General features: G+C 38.8%; 1 protein-coding gene across 1 annotated transcript in view; it reads left to right on the forward strand.

The window, feature by feature from the left end:
• Positions 1–297: 297 nt before the first annotated feature.
• C18H16orf87 (chromosome 18 C16orf87 homolog) overlaps positions 298–20,774 on the forward strand; it is a 34,033-nt gene continuing 13,556 nt past the window's right edge. The window contains exons 1-2 of the mRNA XM_070388480.1: positions 298–579; positions 5,489–5,585. Of these exons, the coding sequence (XP_070244581.1) occupies positions 514–579; positions 5,489–5,585 (163 nt within the window). The 5' untranslated portion in view covers positions 298–513. The remainder of the gene's footprint in view (positions 580–5,488; positions 5,586–20,774) is intronic.

Here is a 20,774-nt window from a genome sequence, read left to right on the forward strand (position 1 = left end):
TCTATCAAATGTCGGTATCTGTACGAAAAGTCTTACCTCCCACCTGCTTTTTCACTCTCACCTTCTTCCTCCGGGGAAGGGGGCGTGCTCAGCACCACGACCCGCCCTTTCTGTGCTTTCGTTGGTGGAGCCCGACGCCCGTTACTGCCGAATCCGGCTAAGCCACGCCCCCACGCCGTTCATCCGGCCGAGAGAGGGCGTGTCCATTGTCCCGTCGGAAAATCCATGTGTGTCTTCTCGTGAGAATCGAGACCCGCTGGAGGACCGGAGCGGTGTGGGTGGAAGCGTCTTCCGCAGTTTCTTGGAGCCGGCGCACGCCGCACCCCGCCTCCTCGGCCCGCAGGCTCTCCTCGAGTTCGCGGACGCGCGCGCGCGCGCACCCGTCAGAGCCTCGGTCTGGCCAGCGGGGATCGCGCGGGCAGAGGCTGGGCTGCTGAGGTACGAGGGGCGGAGTCCGAACCGCCGCCACCGCCGCCGCCACTGCTGCTGCCGCCGCCGCCGCCTGAGAGAAGCATGTCTGCAACTCGAGCTAAGAAAGTGAAGATGGCCACCAAATCATGCCCCGAGTGCGACCAACAGGTGGGCGTCGGGGGCCGGGCACCGAACACGCGGGCCAGCGGAGCGGGTGCGCGCGGGCAGGCGGCCGTTGCCTGTGGCCGTTGGCTGTGGAGAGGCCGCCTCGCCGGGGTCCTGGCGGCCGAGCGAGTGGGCCGGCCCTCGGGCTCTGTGGCCACCGCGGGAGCCCCGAACCGGCCCGGCCGAGCCTAGGGGTTGCCGGGGAAGCGCCCGGAGCCGCGGCCCGGCCGGTGTCCACCTGGCGGCGGTCAGACGGGCGAGTGTCGTGCCCTGTGGCTGGGCTGCGTGAGAGGGGGCGTGGGTTTACCCTGAGCAGACGGGGCGCCCTGTCCGGAGCCTCCCCGAGTCGCCTGGCCGGCTCCGGTGACAGCGGCAGGAGTGGGGCAGCGGCCCAAGTGGACGAGAACGGTCCCTCAGCCCCCTCCTGCCCCGACGAGAGTGCCTGATGTGCAAACTCCCAAGTCAGGGCTCCTGGCTCCCAAATCCCCCTCCTGCCACTCAGGGTTGCTTTGTTCCCATTTCAAATGTGTACGGTGGACCCCCCAAACTGTCCCCCCGCCACCTGGGCGGATGCTTAAATGTGACAATAAGGCCCACAGTGTAATAGTTATAAGTTTTGGCGAAATATGGAGTTTTTTTCTCTTAAAACGTATTATTTTTGCCGTAAATAATCACGAATCTTTTCTGTACATTGTTTTAAATGGAATATAATTGAATTACGTCCCCATTGAAGCCCTTCCTTTCTGGGCGCTCCTCACGTTCCCCTACCCGCCGCGGTATCCACTGTTAAAAATTTAGGATTTCTGCTTCCAGATATTCTAAAAAATATGTATGTGGTTTTATGAATTTTAAATGACTGCTTTCCACACAGAATTAATGGTGTCATAGCTGTAATGTTTTAAATCTCATTTACTCTTTTAGTTTAAGAATGCCTCATTTTTCACCCGTTCCTCTAAAACCTTATAATCTAATGAGTTAAAACTCTCAGTTAAAAGCATTAGTAAGGGCCCTTGTTTCTCGCCAGCATGCTGATCTGGGTGTGTTTTTTCCTTTTCCACTGGGAGAATTTTTTCAAAATGACTACCTCTCTCCTCCCCCTTTCTTTTTCTTTCTTTTTAAAATGAGGAATAATTTGAAATGGCTGAAGATTCTTTTAATAAGCTGATTTTAGAGCATTCTTTAAGGAGCAAGCTTAAAGATTGAGCAAATCTTTTAACAGAAAATGTTACATGTTTTATTCAGTATCTTTTATGGGCAGTGGTAGATATACTGATTAGAGGAAGGCTGTGCAAGGAGAATTATGGTTTATTGATTTTATGAATTTATTGAGTATGCACTTTAAAAACAATTTAGCCATGTTTTCCAAACCAAAGTTAAATTTCCATTCTTACCATTGAACTAAATTTGTTAAATTCTGAAAAAATTGGACTTCTTTATTTAAGTCTCCTTGTCGAAGATTATTTCAGTATTTAAATCATTTCCATTTGTTCCAATTGTGCAGAAATATAAGGTTTACATGGTATGCATTATGCATTCCAGTGTCTGTAAGGGCATCAATTAGTGTGAATCATGACCTTGCAGTACTTGGCATGAAGTAACCTTAACCTGTTTTGAATATCCTGGTTGAAGAAAGAGGAAAGGATTGTAAACTTGTAGGAGTCTTTGTATCTGTTCATCAAAATGTGATCAGCATTTTATTTGGAAATACCGTATTTCATTTTGTTGTTAACACACACACAACCCCTCTTCCAGCTTTCCCATAAGAAAATATGGGAAAGAAAGAAACCCCTTTCCCATAAGAAAATACTGTAGATTGGGTGGCTCAAACAGCAGTAATTTATTTTGTCACAGTTCTGGAGGCTGGAAGCCCCAAGATCCTGGCAGAAAAGGGAGCTTTCTGATAGCTCTTCTAAGGACACTAATGCCATCATGAGGGCCCCACCCTCATGAACTCATCTAAACCTAATTATCTCATCTTTAAAAACCATTACATTGAGGAGTTGGGGCTTTAACAGATGAATTTATTGCTGGGATGTTTTTGGCAGGGTGGGGACACAATTCATTGCATAGCAAGCTACAACATAATTTAAAATGTAGTTTGTGTTGTCCTTTATTCTGAATACTTAAGATAACGTAAATGATGACTAATTCAAACTTTTGGTAATTCTTAAAAGCAATTTGTCTTTTACTAAAAGTAACTCAATCGAAGAAAGTAATAGATTAATTTTAGCTTTCTAATTATTTGAAAGTATAGATTTCTTATAAATGAGAAAAATCATAATCCTGAAAGCCATTTTAAAAAAACTAAAAATACTGCTGTTATTCTAAGTTGCCTGGTGAACATTAAATTACAATTTAAATACAGTGTATAAGCATAAATGTAAAAATCTTTAAAGTTTGAGGAAGTTGCCTCAGCTGAGTAGATTTACATGTGTTCTGTATGTGTAAGTTTAAAAACGGGTACAGAGATCAGTAAACAAGAAAGACCTAGATTTTCAGTTGCTTTATAACATCCCCTTTTACACGCCTCTATTGAAAACATAGTTTTGAAACATCTAAACCACAATACTTTTCATTTTTAATAGGTTTCACATCCACTAATTCAAATTACTGAGCCATTTTGAGTATAGTAGTAGTCAAGATCCTTATTATTTTTCTGGTGTCTTTGGTGTATCTGTTTTTGCATTTTTGTTTTCTCCTTTATTAGATCAGCTTTTCCCCTTTTTGGAAAAAAATTTTAGAAAATTTTATGTGACCTTTAGCAAATATGTCTGCTATAGGTAACTTTCCCCTTAGCAACAAAGAATATAAATGTATTCTCCATAAAATGGTTATTTTTTTAGCTTTTTTAAATCAGTGAAACAATATAGGGCCAGGATTTTGTTTTTTGCAGTTTTCTTTAAGCTGTCTTACTTGTAAAGCATGTGCAAACAATCCAAATACCTGTTTTTCAAGGAATAAATTGATTCACAAGCCATCAGTAAACAAAACTTTAAATTTTTTTCTTCCATTTTAAAATCCTGAAAGTATAGCATTAGAACTTTCATTACTGTTGTTTTTGGCATTACAACTGAAATTTAAAGGAAGTTTTAGATTTTTTTTGAAAAATCTAAATTATACAATAATTTAAAGACACTAATATTACTGAAGTTGGCCACCCTGCTTAATAATTCTTTTTACAGGATCTGTATTGTGATGGTGGTTAGTTGGCTTTTTTCCAGGGTTGGTGTGAGGGAAAGGAACTTTCCATTTTCAAAAGGCCCTTAGGGTGATTTAGCTCAGGCACCTAAATGTTCATTGCACATAAGATGCTTTCATTAAGGGATGTAAATCAGCCTATCGATTGCGTTAGTCATCTGAAAGCCAAATGTTATATTTCTCATCTAACTGTAGCACCCTGTTAATTCTGGATTGGATTGATGTATTTTTTGTGTATGAGACACAGAATCAAATTTCAATTTGTTGAGTTTCAGTAGCTGAAAGAAAATGGCTGTTGAGTAGCAAAGGATCTGTTGAATAAGAACATCATGTTCTGTTGTTTTTTTGGGTAGCCTTAACTTAAAACAATTTATATTACTGCTATGCCCTTAATGATGTGTTTAAGTGTAAAGGAAATGAGTCAGTACCTTTGAGCTTGGTTTCTGTGAAGATGTGAAATTTTAAAATGACAAAACTTACCTATTTTAGGCATATTTTTCACTATTAAGAAATGTAACATTTTCTGCCGTTTTTTAAAGAATCTCATTATATTCTTGATAAAGGAACCTGTTAGACATACTGGAGTTTGATTATTTTAATAGGATTCATTGTTATTTTTCATGAATACACAAGTTCGTTCTTTAGTTTTTTTACTGAAAAGGAATTCTCCCAAAATTATGATTTAGCTTATTTAGATCAAATGTTTATATTCTGTAATATGAGGCATTCTGAACATAAATGGATGAAAGCTTTATAATCATAATTAAACTTTTACGACAAATGGAATTTATCTTACAAACCAGAATTGTAATTACTATTTTGTGAGTACTTTTTGTTGAGATTAATTTCTGGTTCTTAGTGGATGTGTCCCCAGTCCAAGGAACATTAAGGTTAATATTATGAAACAATTGTAGAGGAAAATCTAAAACTTTTTTCAGTAATTTTCAGTAACATTTGACTTAAAAAAATATTTGTATGAAATGGAGAAAGGACCCTCTTGTAAAAATATTTTATAGATTTTGAAACAGAAGCCTGGAGAATTTAAGTGTTTTATCAAACTTCCTTCCTGGACCTGAGATTATAAAATCCTAGATCTCAACTCCTGCTTTGTCCTACATTCTCTGTTGTTTATACTGTACTTTGGCCTCTCAAACTGGTTGTTGTTAACTATTTTGTTTTCCTGTCAGTAGTAATTGGCATCTTACCCTCTCATGTTGGAACCTGGGTTGTTTTCAGTTCTTTACCCTCTGAAATGTCTTACAGATCTACCTTTTCTCTATTTCTAATCTCATTATTCCAGTGAGGCCCTCAAGATGTTATGCTGGGATTACTTTAATGACTTCCCAACCATGCCCCCCCAACTTATTCTATTATCAACTGCTATCAAACTAATATTTTAGGAAATGCTACCTTTTTTCCAATATATTTTCCTTGGCTCTGATCCTATTGTGGTTTTCTGTTATTCACTTACATCAGCACACTTTTATCGTGTATTTGCTATAGTCTTAGTGTTGTAATGTGTTAGTAGAATGTGAAGATGTAGAGGACCCAATACCCATCTCATCATTTTTATAAGGAGTTGGAGTTTAAATAAACCCATGATTCCTACTTCAAGTAATTTATCATTCAGCTCAGGAAACTAAATAAACACTGAGAAGTTTAACAACAGAAAAGTAGTAATAATAAATTGTGTTGTTTTTTTTTTTGTCTATAGGTTCCTGTTGCATGTAAATCATGTCCCTGTGGTTACATATTTATTAGCAGAAAACTTTTAAATGCAAAACACCCAGAAAAAGCACCATCTTCTACAGGTAATTGTGAGTTTACCATATTTTTAGCTTTTCGATGTAGAAATGTAAAATTAGTTTTTGTGAATTTACTATTCAATTTTTGTTGAATTTAAATAAAATCTATTGAAATATGTGTTTGGTTTTTATTAGCTATTGGAAATCAGCTTTATGACATTAATATGCCATTCATTTTATTTTATTTTATTTTATTTTATTTATTTATTTTTTTTTCTAATTTTATTTTATTTTTAAACTTTACATAATTGTATTAGTTTTGCCAAATATCAAAATGAATCCATACAGGTATACATGTGTTCCCCATCCTGAACCCTCCTCCCTCCTCCCTCCCCATACCATCCCTCTGGGTCATCCCAGTGCACTAGCCCCAAGCATCCAGTATTGTGCATCGAACCTGGACTGGCAACTCGTTTCTTACATGATATTTTACATGTTTCAATGCCATTCTCCCAAATCTTCCCACCCTCTCCCTCTCCCACAGAGTCCATAAGACTGTTCTATACATCAGTGTCTCTTTTGCTGTCTCGCATAATCGGGTTATTGTTACCATCTTTCTAAATTCCATATATATGCGTTAGTATACTGTATTTATGTTTTTCCTTCTGGCTTACTTCACTCTGTATAATAGGCTCCAGTTTCATCCACCTCATTAGAACTGATTCAAATGTATTCTTTTTAATGGCTGAGTAATACTCCATTGTGTATATGTACCACATTCATTTTATTTAAATGTTCATTTACCAATCTGGTAAAGCTTGTGACAGATTTTCTATTTTTTGTTTTTGGAGGATGAAAAGCCATTGAAGGGCTTAGGGAGTGACCTAATCTAAGAAAAAAAATTTTTTAATGTTTAATAAAGGTATAATTGATATCCAATAAATTGCACATATTTGAAGTGTATCTTTGATAAGTTTTGTTTACACTAATCAAACAATCACCACAATCAAGATAATGAACATGTCCATCATTCCCATAAGTTTTCTAGTTCCTCTCTGTGATCTGTCCATCTTATTTCCCCTTCCCTCAGATAACCACTGATCTGCTGTTACTGTTTTAGAACTTTGTATTATATAAATAAAATCATATAGTATGTACTCATTTGCCTGGCTTCTTTCACTAAGCATAATTTAAGATTCAGCCATGTTGTTATATATATCAATAAGAATTCATTCCTTTTTATTGCTTAGTTTTAATAGTATTCTTTGTGTGGATATGCCACAATTTGTGTACTTGTTTGCTGCTTGATAGACATTTGGTTTTTCCCCTCATAATGCTGGTAAAATTTGTAACAACTTTAAAGTAATATTTTTTAAACTGATGGCTGAAAAATATACAACCTGACTTTGATGTGAATATAATTTTTAGATACATTAATTCTGATATAGAATATCTAAAAAAATTTTTTTGTTTGAATTTTATCTTCCCATTAATATAGACAGATTGGGTGTATTCAGTGGATGTATTTATTAGAAATTAAATTTTGTCATCTTTGATAAAATAAAAGAACTTTGTATGTTTTTGAACCCCAAATAAGAGTAGACTGATTACAGATGTATACATGAGCACCTGCCGTATGCTAGGCACTGTTCTAAGCCTTGGGTCTAAAGTAATGACTCAATCTACTCTCAAGGCAGGTTCACTGCTGTCATAGATCTTACTACATTCCTGTGGACAGGAAATAGAGAACAAATAGGGAGAATATCAACTTGTAATAAATGCCTTGTAAGGAATTAAAATAGAGTGCTGTGGTGTGTGACTGTAAGACTGCTTTTGCCTTAGTGACTGGGGGCTTGTCTGTTCAGTTCAGTTGCTCAGTCGTGTCTGACTCTTTGTGATCCCATGGACTGTAGCACACCAGGCTTCCCTGTCCATCACCAGCTCCTGGAGCCCACTCAAACTCACGTTCATTGCGTCGGTGATGCCATCCAACCATCTCATCCTCTGTCGTCCCCTTCTCCTCCTGCCCTCAATCTTTCCCAGCATCGGGGTCTTTTCCAATGATTCAGTTCTTTGCATCAGGTAGCCAAAGTATTGGAGTTTCAGCTTCAGCATCAGTCCTTCCAATGAATATTCAGGACTGATTTCCTTTAGGATTGACAGGTTGGATCTCCTTGCTGTCCAAGGGACTCTCAAGAGTCTTTTTCAACACCACAGTTCAAAAGCATCAATTCTTCTGTTCTCAGCTTTCTTTATAGTCCAACTCTCATATCCATACATGACTACTGGAAAAACCATAGCTTTGACTAGATGAACCTTTGTTGGTAAAGTAATGTCTCTGCTTTTTTATATGCTCTCTAGGTTGGTCATAGCTCTTCTTCCAAGGAGCAAGCATCTTTTAATTTCATGGTTGCAGTCACCATCTACAGTGATTTTGGAGCCCCAAAAATAAAGTTTCTCACTGTTCCCATTGTTTCCCCATCTGTTGGCCAGGAAGTGATGGGACCAGATGCCATGATCTTAATTTTCTGCATGTTGAGTTTTAAGCCAACTTTTTCACTCTCCATTTTCATTTTCATCAAGAGGCTCTTTAGTTCTTCTTTGCTTTCTGCCGTAAGGGTGTTGTCATCTGCATATCTGAGGTTATTGATATTTCTCCTGGCAATCTTGGTTCCAGCTTGTGCTTCATCCAGCCCAGCATTTCGCATGTTGTACTCTGCATATAAGTTAAATAAGCAGGGTGACAATAATAGGGCTTCTCTGAGAGGTGACATTTTAAGTTGAGACTGAATAGGAACATGGCAGGGGGGTAGTAGCCACGAAGAAGACCATTCTTGACAGAAATCGCAAATGCAAAAATTCTAAGGTTGTTAAAAGTTTGATATATTTTAGGAACAGAAGGGCCTGCATGGTTGCAATGTAGACAGTAAAACCAGGAGAGTTTGTGATGAAGCCAGAGGGATAAGCAAGGGCCAGATTATTTAAGTCTTTTAAACTAGAGTAAGATTTTGGTTTTTGTTCTTACCGTGTGAGAAGAAATTATCCCTGGGTGGTGGGATGAGGTTAGGGGACGGTGGCATGCTTTGATTTGCCTTTTAGAAAGATCATTCTGACTACTATCTAGAAAATAGTTTGTGGGGTTACAAGATGGAAGTGAAGGGCGCCAGGTTAGACAAAGAATAGTTATAGTAGGAGGTGATTCAAGGATTGTTTATATTTATGTCTGTGGGAGGCCTGTTTATCCGAGGTCTATGGAGAGATGGGTGGAAAGTTTTTTTTTTTAAAGATTATTTCCTTCTTTCATTTTTTTAATAATTATATTTATCTTTAATTGATTTAGTGATTGCTTTACAATATTGGTTTGATTTCTATCATACAGCAAGATGAATTAACCATAGGTGTATATATGTTCCCTCCCTCTTGAACCTCCTTCCCACCCCCCAGTTTGAGTTCCCTGAGTCATACAGCAAATTTCCATTGGCTATTTATTTTACATATGTTAGTGTATATGCTTCCATGCTACTCTCTCTATTCATCTCACCCTGTCCTTCCTCTCCCCCGCCCTTGTCCATAAGTCTGTTCTCTATGTCTGTGTATCCATTATTGCCCTGCAAATAGTTTCTTTCTGGATTCCATATATATGCATTAATATACGATATTTGTTTTTCTGCTACTGACTTCACTCTGTATAATAGGTTCATCCACCTCATTAGAACTGACTCAGATGCATTCCTTTTTATGGCTGAGAAGTATTCCATTGTATATATGTCCCACAGCTTTGTTCATTCATCTGTTGTTGGACATCTGTTGTGTCCTAGCTGTTGTAAATAGTGCTACGATGAACACTGAAATACATGTGTTTTTTTTAGTGTTGGTTTCCTCAGGGTGTATGCCTAGAAGTGGTAATTGCTGGGTCGTATGGTAGTTTTATTCCTAGTTTTTTAAGGAATCAACATACTGTTTTCAAAAAGTTGTTTTAATTCCATTTCTGCCTCTGAGTTTGCTCCTTTTCAACATGATAATGCATTTACTACTAATTCGTTAGTTCTTAAAGACTGTTGCTGGATTGGGTTATATAGGAATCATCTAGAGAGTTGTTAAGAATGGATTCCTGGTTCTTACTTCCTAAGAGTTTGATTCAAGGAATGGAAACTCTGGAATGATTCACTCTGTAGATTTTCTGGGGAGGCATGTCAACTCATTTCTGAGTCTCCAAAATGAGTAAGACGTGGTCCATGCTGTTAGTGTTATTTTATTTTTATTGGACAAATATCTTTGAGATCCTCTGTATACCAGTTATTCAGGTGAGAAGTGAGGTAAGGTGGAGACCTAATGAGGACAGTGGAAAGGGTCAGATACTCCAAGTGTTAAGAAGTTAGAATCAGTTGAAGGAGAGGGAAAGCTTTAGAATGACTCCCAGATTTCTTACTGGGATTAGTGGCTAGAAAGGGAAGATACAAGGGAAGACAAGTTTTGAGGGAAAGATGAAGAAACTAGATTTGGACATAGTTGTGAAATACCATTTATGTAGATTTTTTTCCCCAGTTGGAGATATAATCTGGGAGTAGCTCAGGGAGTAGCCTTAGCTAGAGATAAAGGTTTCAAATAATCATGGTTGTTGACATCATGGGAATGGATGGGCTAGTTCTACAGTCTATAGGGAAGGAAGAGAACTCTGGCAGACTCCAGTATTTATGGGTAGAAGTAGGTAGGGAGGTCCTGTCAACTGAGGAAAAATGTCAGCTGTAGGAGAACAGCCAACAGTGGCTTTTACATGTCAGGGTGATAAGTGAGAAGCAATTCATTATTATTTTACATTTGGCATTTCCTAAATGTTGTTTAATAAATTAGAGTAGCCTTGTGGCCTTGAAGTACAGATGAAACACTGAAGCCTAGGAATCCTAGGGAGGAGGAAGAAGAACCAGCAAAATAAATAAAGAATAGAAAGGACAGAGAAATATCAGAGATAGACTTTGCTATCTAACAGGCAAGTTGGGCCATGGAGCATAAGATTAAGCAGGGCAAAGGCTAACAGTTTTGCCAAGAGAACACACTGCTCATAGCAAACACCCTCTTCCAACAATAACAAGAGATGACTCTACACATGGATGTCACCAGATGGTCAATACTGCAATCACAATGATCATATTCTTTGAAGCTGCAGATGGAGAAGGTCTATAGTCAGCAAAAACAGGACTGGGAGCTGACTGTGGCTTGATCATGAACTCCGTATTGCCAAATTCAGACTTAAATTGAAGAAAAGTAGGGAAAACCACTAGACCATTCAGGTATGACTTAAATCCCTTATGATTGTACAGTGGAAGTAACAAATAGATTCAAGGGATTAGATCTGATAGAATGCCAGAAGAACTATGAACAGAGCTTTGTAACATTGTACAGGAGGTGGTGATCAAAACCATCTTCAAGAAAAAAATGGAAAAGGCAAAGTGGTTGTCTGAGGACACCTTACAAATAGCTGAGAAAAGAAGAGAAGTGAAAGGCAAAAGAGAAAAGGAAAGATATCTGCATCTAAATGCAGAGTTGCAAAGAACAGCAAGCAGAGATAAGAACGCTTTCTTAAGTGAACAATGCAAAGAAATAGAGGAAAACAATAGAATGGGAATGACTAGAGATCTCTTCAAAAAAATTAGAGATACCAAGGGAACAGTTCATGCAAAGATAGGACACAATAAAGGACAGAAATGGTATAGACCTAACAGAAGCAGAAGATACTAAGAAGAGGTGGCAAGAGTACACAGAAGAACTGTACAAAAAAGATCTTAATGACCTGGACAACCATGATGGTGTGATCACTCACCGAGAGCCAAACATCCTGAAGTGTGAGTGAAGTCAGGTGGGCCTTAGGAAGCATTACTATAAACAAAGCTAGTGGAAGTGATGGAATTCCAGCTGAGCTATTTCAGACCCTAAAAGATGATGCTGTGAAAGTGCTGCGCTCAATATGCCAGCAAATTTCGAAAACAGCAGTGGCTACAGGACTAGAAAAGGTCACTTTTCATTCTAGTTCCAAAGAAGGGCAATGCCAAAGAATGTTCAAACTACCATACAGTTGCACTCATTTTGCAAGGTAATGCTCAAAATCTTTCAAGCTAGGCTTTAACAGTTCGTGAACTGAGACTTCCAGATGTACTGGCTTTATTTAGAAAAGGCAGATGCTTTCCAATTTTGGTGCTGGAGAAGACTTGAGAATCCCTTGAACTGCAAGGAGATCAAATCAGTCAATCCTAAAGGAAATGAACTCTGAATATTCATTTGAAGGACTCATACAGAAGCTCCAATACTTTGACCACCTGATGCACAGAGCCAGCTCATTAGAAGAAACCCTGATGCTCGAAAAGATTGAAGGCAGGAGGAGAAGGGGGGACAGAGTATGAGATGGTTGGATGGCATCACTGACTCAGTGGAGATGAGTTTGAGCAAACTCTGGGAGATAGTGAAGGACAGGGAAACCTGATATGCTGCAGTCCTTGGGGTTGCAAAGAGTTGGACACAACTGAGCAACTGAACAACAAGCTGTGCTATAGAACCAGAGGAAGAAAGGGTTTTAAGAAGGGCTGTTGTTTAGTCTATAAGTTGTGTCCAACTCTTTGCGACCCCTTGGACTGTATAGGCGCCTCTATCTATGGGATTTCACAGGCAAGAATCTTGGAGTAGGTTGCCGTTTCCTCCTCCAGGGATCAAACCCACCTTTTCCAACCCAGGGATCAAACCCACATCTCCTTCATTTAACAGGCAGATTCTTTATCACTGAGCCACCAGGGAAGCCCTTAAGGACTAACAATATTCAGAGCCTGGAAATCAGTTTGGTATAGTACAGACATGAGCTATATGTTGTTACATGGAAGATCTGGCTTCAGATTCAGATTCTAGTTTGGTAAGTGTAACAGATTAATTAACCTCCATGAGGAGCTGCTGTTTACTTGTATATACATAGATTTATAGTACCAACCTTCGAGAACTAAAGTGTAGATGAAGTGCATATGAAAATGTCTAATGTAAAGAACTACCACACAATTGCACTCATCTCACATGTTAGTAATGCTCAAGATTCTCCAAGCCAGGCTTCAACAGTATGAGAACTGTGAACTTCCAGATGTTCAAGCTGAATTTAGAAAAGGCAGAGGAACCAGAGATCAAATTCCCAATATCTGCTGTATCATCGACAAAGCAAGAGAGTTCCAGAAAAATATCGATTTCTGCTTTATTGACTCTGACAAAGCCTTTGATTGTGTGGATCACAATAAACTGTGGAAAATTCTGGAAGAGATGGAAATACCAGACTATCTGACCTGCCTCTTGAGAAATCTGTATGCAGGTCAGGAAGCAACTGTTAGCAACAGTTGTTCCATGTACACAGGACATGGAACAACAGACTGGTTCCGAACAGGAAAAGGAGTGCATCAAGGCTGTATATTGTCACCCTGTTTATTTAACTTATATGTAGAGTACATCATGAGAAATGCTGGGCTGGAGGACGCACAAGCTGGAATCAAGATTGCCGGGAGAAATATCAATAACCTTAGATATGCAGATGATACCACCCTTATGGCAGGAAGGAAAGAACTAAAGAGCCTCTTGATGAAAGTGAAAAAGGAGAATGAAAAAGTTGGCTTAAAGCTCAGCATTCAGAAAACTAAGATCATGGCATCCCGTCCCATCACTTCATGGCAAATAGATGGGGAAACAGTGTCAGACTTTACTTTTTTGGGCTCCAAAATCACTGCAGATGGTGACTGCAGCCATGAAATTAAAAGACGCTTACTCCTTTGAAGGAAAGTTATGACCAACCTAGACAGCCTTAAAAAGCAGAGACATTACTTTGCCACCAAAGGTCTATCTAGTTAAAGCTATGGTTTTTCCAGTAGTCATGTATGGATGTGAGAGTTGGACTGTATAGAAAGCTGAGTATCGAAGAATTGATGCTTTTGAACTGTAGTGTTGGAGAAGACTCAGGGTCCCTTGGACTGCAAGGAAATCCATCCAGTGCATCCTAAAGGAAATCAGTCCTGAGTGTTCTTTGGAAGGACTGATATTGAAGCTGAAGCTCCAATACCTTGGCCACCTGATGCAAATAACTGACTCATTTGAAAAGACCGTGATGCTGGGAAGGACTGAAGGCAGGAGGAGAAGGGGACAACAGAGGATGAGATGATTGAATGATATCACCAACTCAGTGGATATGAGTTTGGGTAAATTCCGGGAGTTGGTGATAGACAGGGAGGCCTGATGTGCTGCAGTCCATCAGGTCGCAAAGAGTAGGACACGACTGAGCAACTGAACTGAACAGAATATAAAGAAAGCTTGATATGTTATAGGTACATAAATACTAATTTTTACAATTAAATTTCTTAAAAGTAAGATTGCCTTGGCTAGTCCATTATGTATAGGGAATTGAGTATAATTTTTAAAAAAATCTCCCCAGTTTTATCAAGTTCTAATGAATGTTGTCAATAGGATCTAGAACATTTCAGTTTTAATTACCAGAGAATTTATAGGAGAAATGAAAATGGATAATATATACCTGTAAAGATAATATTGACAGGCAGTTTTTGGTGAGAATAAACTCAATTTGTTCCAAATCTTTAAATTTGGTTTTCCACATGGGTGTTCCTGGATGGTTTAGTGCATCAAGAATGCTATTTTGCACTAAATAGCAATGGATATACCTTTTTCCTTTATACATTTTTTTGTTATAAAAACTGTAAAGAAAAAATAAACTCAAAAATCTAAATGAGATACTAGTTTATAGAAGACTTCCTCTAAAGGTAAGAAAAAGACTTAATAAGATATTGGGATAGCTCATTTATATTTAACTGTTAATTTCTCAGTGAGTACAAGCTTTAGGTTAAGCAACCACCTCCCCAGTTTTTACTGGGAGAAGGAACAAAGGGATAGAAATATTAAACCCAATTTTTAAATTATTCTCTAAGTTCATAGGCAAAGGCTGGTAAGTAAGCAAAAATCTACAAATTGCGTACTCACTTTTGTTAAGGAAGAAAAATGAAGAAATTATTATCACCAATACCTTTTAGAAATCCAAAGTCAGTCAACATTAATTCAGTAGTAAGTTATCCTTAACTCTGAATTACTTGACAGTGAAGATTTGGTATTGTTATTTCAGAAAAATCGTTCCTTACAATTTTATTCCTGATTTTAGATCCACAGCAGAGCTGTCATACTAAAATTTCTTTCCGTTGTACTACAAGGATAATCTCAATTTTTCTTACATACTTTAAAAAAAAAACCCATGTGTTTTTATTTCTGGAACTAATTTTCTAAAAATTGTTTTAGACCTGAAAAAATTTTCATGAAAGATACGTGGTGGTACATTTCCTGTCTTCCATTGGAGAGAGTACCTTTACTTTGTTGTTGTTGTTCAGTAGCCTGGTCATGTCCGACTCTTTGCCACACGTGGACTACAGCACACCAGGCCTCCCTGTCTCTCACCATCTCCTGGAGTTTGCCCAAGTTCATGTTCATTGCATCAGTGATGCTGTCCAGCCAACTCATTCTCTGACGCAGTCTTCTCCTTCTGCCCTCAATCTTTCCCAATGAGGGAAAGATTTTTCCCTTGAGGGACTTTTCCAATGAGTTGTCTGTTCATGTCAGATGGCCAAAATACTGGAGCTTCAGCTTCAGCATCATTTCTTCCAGTGAATATTCAGGGTTGATCTTCCTTAAGATTGACTGGTTTGATCTCCTTGCTGTCCAAGGGATTTCCAGGAGTCTTCTCCAGCACCACAGTTTGAAGGCATCAGTTCTTTGGCATTCTGCCTTCTTTATGGTCCAGCTCTGAGAACTTACATAACCACTGGACAGACCATAGCCTTGATTATATGGACCTTTGTCAGCTGAGTAATGTCTCTGCTTTTCAACACATTGTCTAGGTTTGTCATTGCTTTCCTGCCAAGAAGCAATCATCTTCTGATTTGTACTCACAGATTGCCTTTACTTTGTACTCACACTTAAATGTCATTGTCATTCTTCCTTGTTACTCAGTAAGTCCTTTTCATCCGAAGGCTCAAGTCTTCAGCTAGGGAAATTTTTACCTATTTCTTTCCCCCATTCTCTTTTCTTTCTGGCATGCTTATTGGATAATTGTTGTCATGATCGCCATCCATGGAAAACCTGGTTGACACTGGATTGGACAAATAGTTTACTTTTCCTTTAGTGAAGAAAAATAAAGTTGGCATTACAGTTGGTCCTCTGCATCTGTGGGTTTCCATGTTTGCAGGTTCATTCAACCATGGTTTGAAAATATTCAGGGGAAGAAATTCCGAAAAGTTCCAAAAAGCAAAACTTCAATTTGCTGTGCCCTGGTATTTATGTAGCATTTATATTGTATTAGTTATTATATCTTGAAATGACAGACTATACAGGTAGATGTGTGTAGGTTTTGTGCAAATAATATACCATTTATATAAGATACTTGAACATCTACAGATTTTGGTATCTGTCAGGGGTTTTTAAACCCTTATTGATACCAAGGGACCACTGTACAGGACTGTTCAGTGTTGTCCCCAAGGACCTAAGCTCTTCCCTTTCTTGAGAAGATGTGGCTTTCATGCTCATTGTTGTTCAGTCACTAAGTCGTGCCCAACTCTTTGTGATCCCATGGAATACAGCACACCAGACTCCTCTGTCCTTCACTACCTCCCAGAGTTTGCTCAAATTCGTGTCTATTAAGTTGATGATGCTGTCTAACCATCTCATCCTCTACTGCCTCCTTCTCTTTTTTTCTTCGGTCTTTCTGAGCATCAGGGTCTTTTTCAGTGAGTCAGCTCTTTACATCAGGTGGCCTAAGTATTGGAATTTCAGCTTTAGCATCAGTCCTTCCAATGAATATTCAGGGTTAATTTCCTTTAGGATTAACTGGTTTGATCTGCTTGTAGTCCAGGGGACTCTTCAAGCACCACAGCTAAAAGCATCAATTCTTTGACTCTCAACCTTCTTTATGGTCCATCTCTCACATCCATAACTACTGGAAAAACTTTGACTATATGGGCCTTTGTTGGGAAAGTGATGTCTCTGCTTTTCAATACCCTCTCTAGAGAAGGCAGTGGCAATCCACTCCAGTACTCTTGCCTGGAAAATCCCATGGGTGGAGGAGCCTGGTAGGCTGCAGTCCATGGGGTTGCGAAGAGTCAGACACGACTGAACGACTTCACTTTCACTTTTCACTTTAATGCATTGGAGAAGGAAATGGCAACCCACTCCAGTGTTCTTGCCTGGAGAATCCCAGGGACGAGGGAGCCTAGTGGGCTGCCATCTATGGGGTCGCGCAGAGTCGGACACAGCTGAAGCGATTTAGCAGCAGCAGCAGCAGCAGCAGATTTGTCATAGCTTTCCTTTCAAGGAGCAAGCGTCTTTTAATTTCCTGTCTGCAGTCACTGTCCACAGTGATTTTGGAGCCCAAGATAATAAAATACCACTGCTTCCACTGTTTCCCCTTGTATTTGCCATGAAGTGATGGGACTGGATAACCATGATCTTAGTTTTTGGGATGTTGTGTTTCAAGCCAACTTCACTCTCCTCTTTCACCCTCATCAAGAAGTTCTTTACTTCCTCTTCATTTTCTGCCACTAGAGTGATATCATCTACATATCTGAGGTTGTTGATGTTACTTCTGGCAATCTTGATTCCAATTTATGATTCATCCCGCCCAACATTTCAGGTGATGTACTCTGCATCTAAGTTAAAAAGCAGGATGACAGTATACATCTTTGAGTACTCCTTTGCCAATTTGGAACCAGTCAGTTCATGCTCATTGTTACAAAGTAATTGTTGTACATCCAGGCATCTCTTAAGTATTCTAAGCAGAAAGAATAGAGACAGACACAGACAGGACAAAGCAGCCATGTGCTGTGCTTAGTCGCTCAGTCATGTCCAGCTCTTTGCGATCTCATGGACTGTAGCCCACCAGGCTTCTCTGTTCATGGGGATTCTCCAGGCAAGAATACTGGAGTTCGTTGCCATGCCTTCCTCCAAGGGATCTTCCCAACCTAGGGATCATACTCCTTAAAAAAAATTTAAAACTTTCTGGAAACCTTAACCAGTTCCACTATATGTCATTGGTCAGAACTAAATTTCATGGCCTCTTCACCTGTAGGAGAATCTTTGAATGTGTATATTTTAACTGGGCACATTTTCCTCTTGACCAGAGCAGGATTCTATTCTTAAGGAAGAGGGGGAGAATGAATATTGGGTAGATAATTACACATTATATTATAGATGAGTATTAGATTTCTTAGATCTTTCCTGTATTTCTCTTCCCTTGTTGTCATATATTCTGTTTTCATTTTGTTCCAGGAAATTTCAGTATTTTCCTTTTCTCATAATGGACATGCCTGAATTCTGTGTTCAGACACGTCCATTATTTTGTCTTTTTAAGAATTAAAAAAAAATGTATCTTTTTGGCTACATTGGGTCTTAGCTGTGGCACGTGAGCTGCTCTCTATTTGTGATGCGCAGGCTTAGTTGTCCTGTGGCATGTGGAATTATAGTTCCTTGACAAGGGATTGAACCTGCATTGGAAGGTGGATTCTTAACCACTGAACCATCAGGGAAGTCCCTGTTTAACTTGTGTTTTGCACTTGGTTATTAGCAGTTCATTTTGTTTTTTGATTTCTTCTTTTTCGTTGAATCTTATTTTTTCATATCTTTTATTATAAAATTTAGTATTTTAATAATTTTAAATTGTATAGGTTAGTGGCATTAAATACATTCATTATCATGTGCTTAATCTTCACCATTATCCTTTTCCAGAACTCTTTTCATCTTCCCAAACTGAAATTCCATATACCTGAAACAGTAACTCCTCATTTTCCTCCCATCCCCATATCACGCCCCAGACCACCTGTGTTTTTCCTGTGCCTGTGAATTTGAATTTGACTGCTGTAGTTATCTTCTTACATGGAATCATACAATATTTGTCCTTTTGTGTCGCATAGCATAATGTCTTCAAAGTTTATCCATGTTGTAACATGTCAGAATTTCCTTCTTGAATAATATTTTATTGTATTACATACCCCATTTTGTTTATCTCTAATGCACTGATGGGCGCTTGAGTTGCTTTCGCCTTCTGGGTGTTATGCAAAATGCTGCTGTGAGCATGTGTGTACACACTGCTCAGTGCCCTTCTTTCGTTTCTTTTGGACATACACCTGTGTGGGGAAACGCTGGATCATATAGTAATTGTTTAATTTTCTGAGGAAGTGTCATGGTGTTTTCACTGTTTTTCTTTACCACCAGCAATGCAAAAAGTTTCCTATTTCTCCACATCCTCAGCAACACTTGTTATTTTATGTGCTTTTCCTATTAACCATCCAGTGGGATTGAAGTGATGTCATGTTGTGATTTTAATTTGCATTTCCCTTATGATTGGTGATGTTGAACATTTTTTCATGTGTTTATTGGCCATTTGTCTATTTTTGGAGAAATGTTTGTTGAAGTTCGACCTTTTTTTCGTTGTTGAATTGTGGAAGTTCTTTTTATTCTGGATGTTAATTCCTTACCTGATACATTTTTGCAAATATTTTTTTTCTTGATTTCATGAGTTGCCTTTCTGTTTTGTTGATAGTGTCCTTTTGATGTACATAAGTTTCTCAATTTTAAATGAAATCCAAGTTGTCTAGTTTTTATTTTGTTGCCTATATTTTTGGTGTCCTATCCAAGAAATCACTGGCAAATCCACTGTCATGAAGCTTTTCTCCTATTTGTTTGTTTTTTTCCCCCAAGCCTTTTATGGTTTTAGCTGTTATATTAGGTCTTCAATCCATTTTGAGTTAATTCTTGTAGGTGGTATAAGGGTCCACTTTCATTTTTTTGCCTCTGGCTATCCAGTTTTCCCAATTACCATTTATTGCAAGTTCTGTTTTTTCATGGCTACCGTTCCTGAAAACCATTTGACCGTGGATTTATTTCCGGATATTTTATTCTGTTGGTCTGTTTGTCTCTGGTAACACAGTATCGTATTTTTTGATTACTGCAGTTTTGTTAGGAAAAGTTTTGAAATCAAGAAGTGTGGTTCTTTGTTCTGTTCTAAGATTGTCTTTCTATATGGGGTTTTGAGATTCCATATGATTGGAATGGTGTTTTCTGTTTCTGCAAAAGAATGTTAATGGTATAATATTCTCTGAAGGTATCATCTGAAACATTTTAAGATGTTTTTGTTTCCTAGAATACCTTTGTTCCTTATGGGTTTGTTGTTGTTGTTGTCGTCTGTTTTTAGCCTTGACCAGGGATTTAACCTGGGCCTCAGCAGTGAAAGCCCAGAATCCTAACCACTAGGCCACCAGGAAACTCCCTGTTGCTCATGTTTTATCTTGTTCCTTCTCTCTTGCTCTCTTTATTTTCCTCAAATAGCTGGTAATCCTTAATTTTCTGTTGATGCTTGTAAATGAAGGCCTTGGTTTATCAGTGTAGGTAACTTGCATGCATATCCTACACTTTAAAAAAATATTTATTTATTTATTCATTCATTCGTTTTTGACTGCGCTGGATCTTTGTTGCTGCACATAGCATGTAGCTCTTCCCGGACCAGGGATTGGCAGGTGCATTGGCAGGTGGATTTTAACCACTGGACCACCAGGAAAATCTTCTCACACTATTTTGAAGGTCCATTTGACATCGTCTTTTTAGTGTATAATTGGAAGGAGTTTATTTTTAGTGTGTATTTGGAAGAAGCTAATGTTTGAGGTTCTGTATAATTGGAAGAAACAGACTTTAGATGTAAATTAGGTAAGCTGGGAGATGCTGTTGAAATCCATGATTGCCAAAATAAGAAAGGCGTCATTCTGAGGCAGAATGTGAAATCCTTTATAGTGTTTCTTTTTTATGAGGAACTACTTTTTTTTGTTTATTTCTTATTTCTGATGTGTGTGCCTGCTCAATCGTGTCCAGCTCTTTGTGACACTGTGGACTGTGGCCCCCTAGGCTCCTTTGTCCATGGGGTTCTCCAGTCAAGAATGCTGGAGTGGATTGCCATTGCCTCCTCCAGGAGATCTTCCTGACCCAGGGATTGAACCGAAGGCTCCAGCGTCTCCTGCATTGCAATTGTATTCTTTACCACTAGTGCCACCTGGGAACCCCTTTCATATTTCTATGATATGGAAGTTCAGAGTTCCCTTGAACATTGCTTGGTTCTGAAAAGCTTTATTTCTTTGTCAGTTGCTTTGTATACATAGGCCCAACTGTTCTACAGTAGTTGTAGAGTTATTCTGATGATCACTCTGT

This window comes from Bos mutus, chromosome 18 (assembly GCF_027580195.1).
Source record: "Bos mutus isolate GX-2022 chromosome 18, NWIPB_WYAK_1.1, whole genome shotgun sequence".
Taxonomy (NCBI): Eukaryota; Metazoa; Chordata; class Mammalia; order Artiodactyla; family Bovidae; genus Bos; species Bos mutus.